Source organism: Glycine max, chromosome 11 (assembly GCF_000004515.6).
Source record: "Glycine max cultivar Williams 82 chromosome 11, Glycine_max_v4.0, whole genome shotgun sequence".
NCBI lineage: Eukaryota > Viridiplantae > Streptophyta > Magnoliopsida > Fabales > Fabaceae > Glycine > Glycine max.
In genome coordinates, this window is record NC_038247.2 from 15,026,990 (window position 1) to 15,037,748 (window position 10,759).

The 10,759-nt window shown below is 31.9% G+C and overlaps 2 protein-coding genes across 2 annotated transcripts; both read right to left on the reverse strand.

Moving 5' to 3' along the window:
- Positions 1 to 437: 437 nt before the first annotated feature.
- On the reverse strand, positions 438 to 3,956 carry LOC100817682 (apoptosis-inducing factor homolog A). The gene is made up of 4 exons (XM_003538043.5): positions 3,567 to 3,956; positions 2,717 to 2,973; positions 1,727 to 2,178; positions 438 to 903 (listed from the first exon to the last, which is right to left on the reverse strand). Exons 1-4 carry the CDS (start codon positions 3,662 to 3,664, stop codon positions 628 to 630), a joined length of 1,083 nt encoding a protein of 360 aa, XP_003538091.1. The 5' UTR covers positions 3,665 to 3,956; the 3' UTR covers positions 438 to 627.
- A 2,744-nt stretch (positions 3,957 to 6,700) lies between these two features.
- Positions 6,701 to 9,852, reverse strand: LOC100818210 (apoptosis-inducing factor homolog A). Its single transcript, XM_003538044.5, has 5 exons — positions 9,763 to 9,852; positions 9,526 to 9,679; positions 8,840 to 9,096; positions 7,808 to 8,259; positions 6,701 to 7,223 (listed from the first exon to the last, which is right to left on the reverse strand). Exons 2-5 carry the CDS (start codon positions 9,627 to 9,629, stop codon positions 6,957 to 6,959), a joined length of 1,080 nt encoding a protein of 359 aa, XP_003538092.1. The 5' UTR covers positions 9,630 to 9,679; positions 9,763 to 9,852; the 3' UTR covers positions 6,701 to 6,956.
- Between the last annotated feature and the right edge of the window lie 907 nt (positions 9,853 to 10,759).

Consider the following 10,759-nt stretch of genomic DNA (forward strand, 5'->3'; position numbering starts at 1 on the left):
CTCCTAAAATTTATAACCTGAAATCAAAAAATTTTGATCGGATTGAATAAAAAAATTTAATCAAACCTATCCCAATCTAACCTGCCAACTCTCCTAAAATTTATAACCTGAAATCAAATATGTAAATTTATTGTATTATGTATTCCACTATTACATAATATACTTTCCATTATATTTCAAAAAATTCATTTCAGGATGCAAAAAAGTTCATTCTGAAATGGACTTTCCGGAATACAATCAGAAATGCAAGATGCAATAGTGAGAGTACATGAAATAAATGCTCTTGTAAAATTGTACCTAAAATCACGTTAACTTCTATTTCAACGGGATTCTGAAAAAGTCAATGCAAAACCAAAGATACACAGTATAAAACCGAAAGTAAATTGTCCAATGAATAACACTCTAACTCATTCTGCTTCTGACTCCAATCCCATATCTCAAGAGACAACACCGACAACATCAAAATCATTAAGAAACATTACAGATACAAAGTAATTTGTTGAATACAATAGGAAAGTAAACACATACAATCAACTTACACATGCACAACAATGACAAGGAAGAAAAAGAGTTGAAGAAGTGTATATACACAATTACACACCACAACACTCACTCAATATACCAAATTTAAGATTTTTTAACATTAGGTTCGAGTCCTAATTCCTTTCTGGTTTTCCCAACAAACAAATCCCCTGACTTGATCATGCCAGGAAGCCTTCCAAGCACAGTCATGAATGGGAACTGTGCAACAGCTATTTTCCTTCCAAGTGAAACTATAGATATTGGTGGCTGTGCCTTGTATGTTCCCAACTTACGCTCTTTGCCTCCTCCCTCTATCAATAGCTTCAGGTTCTTGGCAACCACTTGAGCATGAGCACTTGCATACATCCCTTGTTTGATTTCCTGTCACATTGATTAAACATTCTTGCATCAATAAGGATTGCTTGTAAAGAACCATGTTATTGGCACATCAAAGATCCTCATATTATTTCCTGGGGGAGATTAGTCATCAACTAATGAATACTCCACACCAATGTCAATGTCATAGTGACCCAAAAAGATCCTCATATTATTAGCAGAGTAAGATAGAAACTAATAAACATTAAGCACATGTTGTTTAAAGATTTTGGATCCTTTTCACCTAGCTAAATTGATAGGGGAAAATTAAGGTTCATGAATTTGCTTAAATCATGTTAACAAATACTTTAGGCCTGTTTATAAGTAAATAGGTAAAATGATTTCTTATTTTTTCAAAGCTCTCTGTAATTACTAGTAAGTAAAACTTAAGCACAGTTGAACAAACCAGAAAAAAAAAACAAATAATTCATACAGGGAATGGATCCTCTTCAGTAGAAAAACAAATTGACACAACTATTAACTAAGTGTCATGATCTTAGTGTTCCTTTTTTAAACCTCAACTTCAAAATAGGAATATATTATATTGATAAAAATCATTGAAGGGTTAGGATTTCATGTAGTGGTAAAGTCAATGCACAGGATCCATTCCCCCTATTTCGTAACCAATTGACAATCGTTGACTACGACACACATGGCATGTGGATAATGCATATTATAGGATGTGGGGGAAAACTAAGAAAATAGAATATCTTGTTGAATTTGTTATAAATGGTTTGATTAGGTAGAAATATCTAATGGCAGGGGAAATGGGGATATAAACATCCTGCTAAAAGCCAAAAATGACTTGGTTTTGGTTAGTAACACTTACTTGAACATCTGTAATATCTCCAATTGCAAAAATGTTGCTCTTGCCCTTCACTCTCAAGTGCTCATCGACCTTGATCCTTCCATCAGCATCCAAGTCATTCTTTAGAAGAGTTTCTCTAATCCATGTTGAACCAAGTGGTTTCCCTGTGCATAGAAAATGAAGATCTGCTTTTATAGTCTCTCCATTTGAAGTTTGATATGTCTTATTTTCTTCAGAAGAGGAGCTCAAATCGACCGATTGTTCTAGTTTCACATCAATTTTCTTTGATTTGAGCCACTTTAAAGTCTTGCTTGAAGCTTTTGTCCCAATGTATTCAAGCAACCTCGTTCCTTTATGCACTATGGTGACCTTCTTATCAGGAAAATCAACAGCAATCTCTGCTGCAAGCTCAACACCAGTTGGACCTCCCCCAACAATCAAAACTGAACTTGCAGATTTGATCTTTGCATTTTCTGCCATGGAAAATCCTCCTCATAAGTCAAATGATATAAATACATTGAAAATCACTAGCCTCAAAATCCAAAACAGGCCATAGCAATATTTTATATACAATGGAACTTTGACTAGAAATACACAACCTAGGCGTTGTTCGGAAGCATCTATAAACACTTGTTGGAAAACAAAAATGAATTGAACTTCTCTCATAAGTTAAAATCACCTTGTGCGCTTAACTTTTATAGAAGCTCTTTTATCTAACTTTTCTAAAAGTTGAAGTGCATAAGTTGATTTTAACTTACAAGAAAATTCAATTCATTTTATTTTCTTATTTTCTCCACTCCTAAATATTTATGAAAAAAGCTCATCCAAACAAAGTCATATACTACTCCTTATAATCTAGCCTCGAACTATTATATTCAAACCTACAAAGGGAAATCATCTTAAATTCACAGTAGATGAATCATGAATCATGAAAAATCAAAAGTGATTGATATTCCATTAATTTGAATTTAGATATTTCTTTGTTTGCTTTGCTTCAACTTAAAGTCTTACCTCCTTTGTATTGGTCAAGTCTTTCACTCCTGGTTTTGGGGATTGGTTCTGTGTGTCCAGTGGCAATAACAAGATAGTCATAGGCAATCTGCTGGCCATCTTCAGTCACCACTGCAGTTTCAGTTATGTTGACAGCACTGGATACAACAAGGTTACCCTTTTTGAAGTACTCTCTATGGTTGATCACTATCCTTTCAGCAAAAGTTGGCTCAACCAATCCCCTCAAACTTGCCCATGGAATCTCAAAATATTCCTTCCTGTGTTCAACACCTCTCAGTCAATCCAACCACATACATAACAAGCTCTTTGTGAGCAAACAGAACATCAAATATTTCTCAAACAAATTATCACTCTACATGAAACATGATAAAATCTTAGTCCTCTCTCAAATTTTGGGTGTGTTTGAAAAATGTTCTAAACTTATTTTTTTGGTCCACCCCATGTATCGTTTTTTTAAAGTCAATCCTGTTCCAGGAACTGTCATACACTATAAATGGACACCTCTTCCTACTGAGCTTAAATCTTAGTCATCAAGTTGTGAAGATTAGCCCCTTCTGTTAGATTCAATCCCTATAGGTAAGGTTATAAGCTTATTTTGAACTTACCAAAGCAGAATAAGCTTTTTCACTTCTAATAAACTTCTAGAGGTAATTTATTAAAATAAATTTTCTTTTTAACTTATTTCAATAAACTTTATAATTAAACTCTTAAGTAACAACTAACAAACACTTAAATATTGTTTGAAGTGAACCATAAAAATTCAATTAAACATAGAAAAGAACATGAATTAAACTACAAAGAGACTATGGTATAGCAGCTACAAATAGAGAGAGAGAGAGAGAGAGCTCACGGATCAATAAGGGTGACGTTGGCTTGACGTTGTATAGTTTTTGCAAGGTTGGCACCGGCAACACCACCTCCTAGGATCACCACTTTCTTCTCCGCCATTTTTTGTGCTTGAAATTTTCTCTCTCCCTTGATTACAAGTTGAAGTTTGCGTTATAATAATGATTGTTATGTTCTCACAAGATAAGGCATCAACATAAATAGATGTTGTTTCGTACGTCATTGCATGTATCATCAAATTAAGTCCAAATGTCAAATTTTGAATTTGGACATAAAAAAGATTAAAGCCAAATGGAAGCTGTAGCTTCTGTCAACTTGGCAGTTCCCACCTTCCCAGTACACAAACCAGAAAGCGGTATTGTAACTTCTCTCTGTCCAATTTCTTAATAAAAATATTATTCTAACAGAATGAAAAGACTCCACTATTAATATGTCATTGAAACTCTTGGTTCAACAACGTGGATGAATTATTTGTAAATATTCTGATATTATTTTCAATTCTTAAGAAAAAAAAAAGACACCATTATAATATGAAAAGTTATACTTATGTAACAAACTTGTATATTTTATTTTATAATTAAAAGAAATAAAAAAATGAAATAAAATTGTTGATGTAATAGAAAGATAAAAAAATTAATATTTTATTTATTCGTAAAAATCAAAGACTTATATCAATAAGTTTATGATAATTTATGTATCATGTTGAACTAATTAAGTTAAACCTCCTTGAAAAGAAAAAAATAAAATTAACATCACAAAAAGTATTATTAAAATTATTTTATGAATAGTATAAAATTTAATTAGAATGTAATTACATTATAAAGATTATTTTTATATTTTCATTTAATCATAATTCATAAATAACAAAGTTGTTGACTTTATAATTTATTTAAAAATTATATCCAAAATAATTTCTGACTAATCAAAAGTTTAAAAATCTTTAGAGCACATAATAAAAATTTAAATTCACAATAATACAATTCCTATGGTATTCATGAGTCATCACAATGATGGCTGCTTAGAAAAATTCCTTAAAAAGGTCTAGGTGCCAGGCTGCATAAGACGTAGCTTGCTTGTTCAGAATTCTTAGACAAAATTATTAAAATGTAAAAGCTTAAAATAAAATCATAATAGAAGATATTTTATTTTAATTTATTTTTCTTTTCCGTGATTGGTGAGTTGGGAGAATGAGCTGGAGTTCCAAGTGGGATCCGCAGATTAAGCGCGTTGTGATTGCATGCTGGCGTCAAGTTTCTAGGACCTTCTTAGCATAATAGATTAAGAACTAAGCGTTTGATATAGTCTTGATTCCTTAGTTTAAGATAAGGTTTTATCTGTTACTTTCATCAACTTTTGACTAATTGGGTAAAGAATTGACTTTTCTCTTCCATTCCATCTAGATGATTTCGGCTTTAGATTCTTCTCCCTCTCCCTCTTTAAATTCTTATCTCTCAAGTTATTCTTTTTTTACTAAGTTGTATAATATTATACACCTTTCATCCTGAACTTACAACATATATACTCACGGAGAACTAATAGTTACAGAACCCAGGTTAGTTTGGCCCAAAAGGAATAGTTTTTTTTTTTTTTTTGTTTATTCTTATTCTTTTTTTTTCTTTGGAAGATATTAGTTTCTTATTTCTTTGCTGAACTATTTTGGCAAATTTTTAGTCTTTTAGCTAATGATTCTAGTAATTCAACATTTGATAACATGCAATCTTGAATGCAACAATGCTCTCTAATGAAATACATTTTCCCATTATAATCCTATTATTATAGCCTTTCTACCACCCTGCACTACTACATTTATTTTATACCATACTCAAGATTGATAGTTACTGTTATCACATGCAATAGGCTTGACCAATTTTTAGACAGATGATTCGTTATGGTGGGTTGGATTGCTTCCACTCCAGACAAGATTGAGCAATACTCTTTTGAAAGAAACATTCTAACTTTTCATGGCAAATGGGTCCTTGATCCTTTTTTCTTGTCCCACGTAGTTTGAAATGTAAAACCATTGATCGATCTCAAAACTGATATTGTCTTTGAAAATAGTGATGAAATTAAAAAGGGGTGAAATAGTGTGAAACAACCAGCCAGGAAGGACTATATATTTTTTTACAAGATTTGCTGGCGAAGCACCATCATATCAAATTCAAATCGCATTTTCAACTATACGCATAGTCTATTTATTTTCTAATAACTATGTACCAACAACCATTATACCTATATGACAATACTTACTCAACTAAGATGTGTTATATGGATTAAACAACATTATTGTGTTCTGTCATGAAACAAGAAATCTGATATCCGTTAACATCTAAGTATTTTTAAATAGTCTCACCTAAAGTTTTTCTTGTCCTATCTTGGCCAACATGTCAAAGCAAAAACCATTCCCGATTATGAATGCACACTTAGAGAAGTAAACAGATCCACTTTTAGGGAGTTAGTGGGTGATGATGACACAAAATATGACTAAGATAAACTGATTGGCAAATTTGGTTTTGGGTGTCCTTGTTTCGGGTAGGATTTACTCATGGTTAAGATAAGTTTGCACCTTGCACTAAAGGCACTTTCTTTAGCTACCAATAAAAGCAGAATATGCATTTCTTGTTTGTCAATTCACATAGGCCTATTGAGTTTTTGAAGTTTGAATATGTCAAAGCTCATACTTGAAGATACTATAACAACGTTTCCCTCTTATTTGTCTTTGTATATTTTATGTTTCTGTCATTACCACAATTATTAATACAAAATTATTCGTACTTTAAATATTACAACGTATTACTAATGACTCTATCTAAAACTTTATAATTTAATACCGCACACGCAATCCCCTAGGCCACGGAAGTCAACAGTCTAACATGCTGAACAAAGAACAGTTTTATACCCATCTGAGTTTAGTTAGGTCAGGTTGGTAACAGAACATATGAGGAAACCATGGCTTGATCTCCATCGAAATGGTGCAACAAAAAAAATAAAAATAAAAAAACAATAACAATAACAAAAGTCTTGTCTCATTAGGGAAAGCCAGCTATTATCTGCCGAGGTATTATCTGGTGCAGAAAAATTCAGAAAAGAAATGGTGCAGAAAAGAAAACTTCATATAGTATATCAAACACTCTGCAGACAAACCAACGAAGCATCCAATCAATTTGATCAAAACCACACATGTCAATGATACAATGATTCCATGGTAACATCAGCATCCTGCTTCTGACTCGGTTACATTTCATGATTTCAAGAAACACCACTTAAGCATAAAGATATTTTATATATGGTACAGATGCATTCTTTAAAAAACCAATTGAAAACACACCAATATACCACACAAACAACGAAACAGATTGGTTTTGTAATTTATATACACTCTGTGCACGATATCCAGTCAAGCTTGTACAGGATTGAGTCCCATTTGTTTTCTTGTTTTACCAACAAACAAATCTCCAGACTTGATGAATCCTGGAATTCTTCCACTGATTGTCAAGAATGGTAACTGTGCTACAGCATCTTTCCTCCCGAGTGAAACTATTGCTATTGCTGAATGTGGCTTGTAAGTTTCCATCCTACATTCTCTTCCTCCCTCTATTGTCACCTTCAAGTTCTTCACAACCACTTCAGCCTGCTGCTGTGCCAAAAACCCTTGCTTGATTTCCTGTTGTTTGGATTTCCATTAAAAACCCTCCTATTAGGTGGCTTGTAGAGAGATTTAAATGCCACAGATTATAGCATCTAACCAATTTATATTGGACAAAATCAAAGAGACTCCTATATAACAAGCCCAAGTAATACTAATACAATCACATAAATCTATAGGAAATTATGCATATAGGTCCACTTCTAAAATTTGATATCACATGCTAAACTTTTGTCTTTGAATTCAAGGATTCAAACACTTTCCCAACAAAATCACTGAAAAGACCTAAAGAACAATAATGAAAGATATGGGCAGGTAGTAAAGCCTCTACTCAACTACTCAAGACAAATAGAATTTGAGGAATACTAGTTTCATTAGCTTATAATATACTCATCCATTTTGCATCAATATTTTCATTACCAGTAAGAAGAAACTAAATTCTGGCCAAAACCCAGGCAATAAACCATGACCTTAGTGTAGCTCATGAGAATAATACAAAACAGCACAAGACTTAGTAACTTATTGAGTTTGTTATAAAAGAAGGTAACTACAATATATAATTGTGAAAAGCTGAATAAAAGTTAGTAATGGCAAGCACTTACTGGAATGTCTGTAATATCTCCAATTGCAAAAATGTTGTTCCGGCCCTTGACCCTCAATCTTTCATCTACCTTGATCCTACCTTGACCATCCAAGTCATTCTTCAACACAGTTTCCTTAAGCCATGCTGAAGCAAGTGGTTTCCCTATACATAAGAAATGACAATCTGCCTCAATGGTCTCTCCATTTGAAGTTTGGTATATCTTCTGTCCATCTGTGAATGCGTTCATGTCAACTGATTGCTCTAGCTTCACCACAACATTCTTTGATTTCAACCAATTTAGAGTCTTATCCCCGGCTTTTGCCCCTACGAATTCCAGAAGCCTTGCTCCTTTGTGCACTAGTGTAAGCTTCTTATCCGGAAAATCAACAGCTATCTCTCCAGCAAGTTCCACACCAGTGGGACCTCCTCCAATAATCAGAATGGACTGAGCAGATTTTATCTCTCGATTGTCTGCCAGAGAAAATGAACTTCACGACTCGAGATTTCAAACACTGACTACAAAAATTTATTACACAGTTGAACCTATTCTAGAAAAAACATTCACAGAATCACAAAAACATTATGCTAAAATGACCCATGTCAATGCATGATTCAATTTACTCAAAAACAACAGTACAAAAGAATCCCCGACAGCTTTAAACAAGTTCAACGATATAGATAACAACATACTCAGAATTTAACCAGCTATTATGTGTTATAATATTTCTTCCATGGTAGTTTAAGAGGTCCATAGTCCTTTTATTTTTTTAAAGAACACTTAAACCATATACTGCTTCATTTCATGCCACGTGAAGAAGACCTTGCAGCTACTTTGTAATAACCAGGCCTACTTGAGTCCAATGGCAGCAACCTACTCTCCTCAAAGATTAACTTAGCAATTGTAATATTAATTATCAAAAAAACTAAAATTTGGTTTATATTTGGCCCAATTTATTCAGCATCTGATTAAAATCAAATTCATAATATTTTTGTTCCCCATCTAAGTAATTTGAACTGATCATCAAAGGCAAAGATATATGTTCAAATTCACCTTCTTTGAACTGATTAAGTCTTTCCCTCCTACTTTTGGGGAGAGGATCTGCATGACCAGTGGCAATAACAAGATAGTCATAGCCAATTCGATGGCCATCTGCAGTCAAAACTTCAGTTTCTGTAACATTGACGGCATTGGACGTAATGATGTCGCCATTGGTTAAGTAATCTCTGTGATTGATCAGTGATCTCTCTGCAAAAGATGGCTCAACCATACACCTCAAACTTGCCCATGTAATCTCAAAATATTCCTTCCTGCCTCAATCAGGAGAAAGAGCACACAATGACAAGTTTGACAACAGCAACAATAACATCATGTGCATACAAAGTTAAACACTTCAATGCCAATGTAGTATCTTGAACACCACCACCACTTCAACCCCCCAACATATTTCCTAATGGCAAACACTTCCAAAAACACACTTTTCAACCACAAAATTGAAACTTGGAAACTTGGGAAGTTGCAAAAAGCGACAAGGTTTCCAAAAATTGACAAGGGTATGATAAAATGCCCACTATGCATTAACCAAAAAACACAGTACATAAACTTCAACCCATTAACCTTATGAATTAAATACAGAAATTGGGTGTCTCAATTAGCCAAATCCAAATTAAAAAAATTCTGCTCGAATAATTAAACATAAAAATAAAAAATAAAAAAGTAGCAGAGAATGTTTTGATTACGGATCAACGAGTGTGACATGGGCATGGAATTGAAGAGATTTAGCCACGACGGATCCCGCAACGCCACCTCCTAGGATCACCACTCTCTTTCCATCTTTTTCCATTTCGGTCCTTTACTTCGTTTCTTCCAAATTTACATTTTCTACTGCAATTGCTATATATATGTCTGGTATTATTTATTAATAAATTTAAAAAGAATTAGCAAATAAGTAAGTAAATAGATAAATAGAATCTAACATAGTTGGGTATACGCATATAGGCTGGCAAGACAACGCTGGTGATGCTCTTGCTTTTCTGTTTCGAGAACAATAAGATAAAATGAGAAAATTAATTGTTTCTTTATAAACTCTTATTCGAACTAGTATAATTTTAGAATGCTTTGATTTGTTTTTTATTCTCGCTTTTTTGTGATAAAAAAGAATTAAAAAAATAATAATTGGTAATTATTATAAAGAAGATATTTTATTTTTAGAATTTATTTTAAGTTTTTTTATGAATTAATAATGATGCATGAATAATATAAAACAAATTTATATTTCCATTTAATCACAAATCACTATTAGACTATTGATATCATTTTTAAAGTTATTATTATAAAACTCAACACAATTTTTATAAATGATGACAATGATTATTTTATATGGTTGGTATATAATCTATCCTTTTCTTTTTTTATTTATGATTTTTAAAATATTTTATTTTAATTTATATTTTTATATTTAAAAGATAAAAAACATTTCAAATTAAAATCAGACAATGATAATAATAATTAAAATTTAAAATAAAAACTTAAAAATGCTTAATGATTTTTTTGTTGGAAAAAAGCTTAATGAAATCATATATTATTAAATATAAATTTTTTATTGAAATTATTTAATTAGAATGTTAGTTATTAAATATTTGGCCAAACTTAATTATCACCATTTTGCAAAAAATTTTAATTCAGAATTTTATTTTTTTCTCATATTTTAAGAATGTTGACATGTCACTAAACAATAAAAAAAACGATATTGAATGTACAGAAAAAAAAATTAGATGATAAATTTTGTAAAAATATGCCATTTATGTCTAAATATTTAATAAACACATGGTTTGCCACATAAGCAATCACATGACATATTTTCACTTTTTAGTTTTAGTATTCATAAAATTCAAACTTTGATTTTTATTTTCTTTAATTATTATTATCTCTTAGGCCATGTTTGATAAGATATTTTAGTTAGTTTTTAACTTT

What these genes read in the sequence shown, in the direction of transcription:
- LOC100817682 (XM_003538043.5), bottom strand. Translation starts at nt 3,664, where the DNA reads ATGGCGGAGAAGAAAGTGGTGATCCTAGGAGGTGGTGTTGCCGGTGCC. An exon ending in AACGTCACCCTTATTGATCC is followed by an intron (nt 2,974 to 3,566) that starts GTGAGCTCTCTC and finishes TGTTGAACACAG; the next exon opens with GAAGGAATATTTTGAGATTC. An exon ending in ACTTGACCAATACAAAGGAG is followed by an intron (nt 2,179 to 2,716) that starts GTAAGACTTTAA and finishes TTTCCATGGCAG; the next exon opens with AAAATGCAAAGATCAAATCT.
- LOC100818210 (XM_003538044.5), bottom strand. Translation starts at nt 9,629, where the DNA reads ATGGAAAAAGATGGAAAGAGAGTGGTGATCCTAGGAGGTGGCGTTGCG. An exon ending in ACTTAATCAGTTCAAAGAAG is followed by an intron (nt 8,260 to 8,839) that starts GTGAATTTGAAC and finishes TTTCTCTGGCAG; the next exon opens with ACAATCGAGAGATAAAATCT. An exon ending in GAGATATTACAGACATTCCA is followed by an intron (nt 7,224 to 7,807) that starts GTAAGTGCTTGC and finishes TCCAAACAACAG; the next exon opens with GAAATCAAGCAAGGGTTTTT.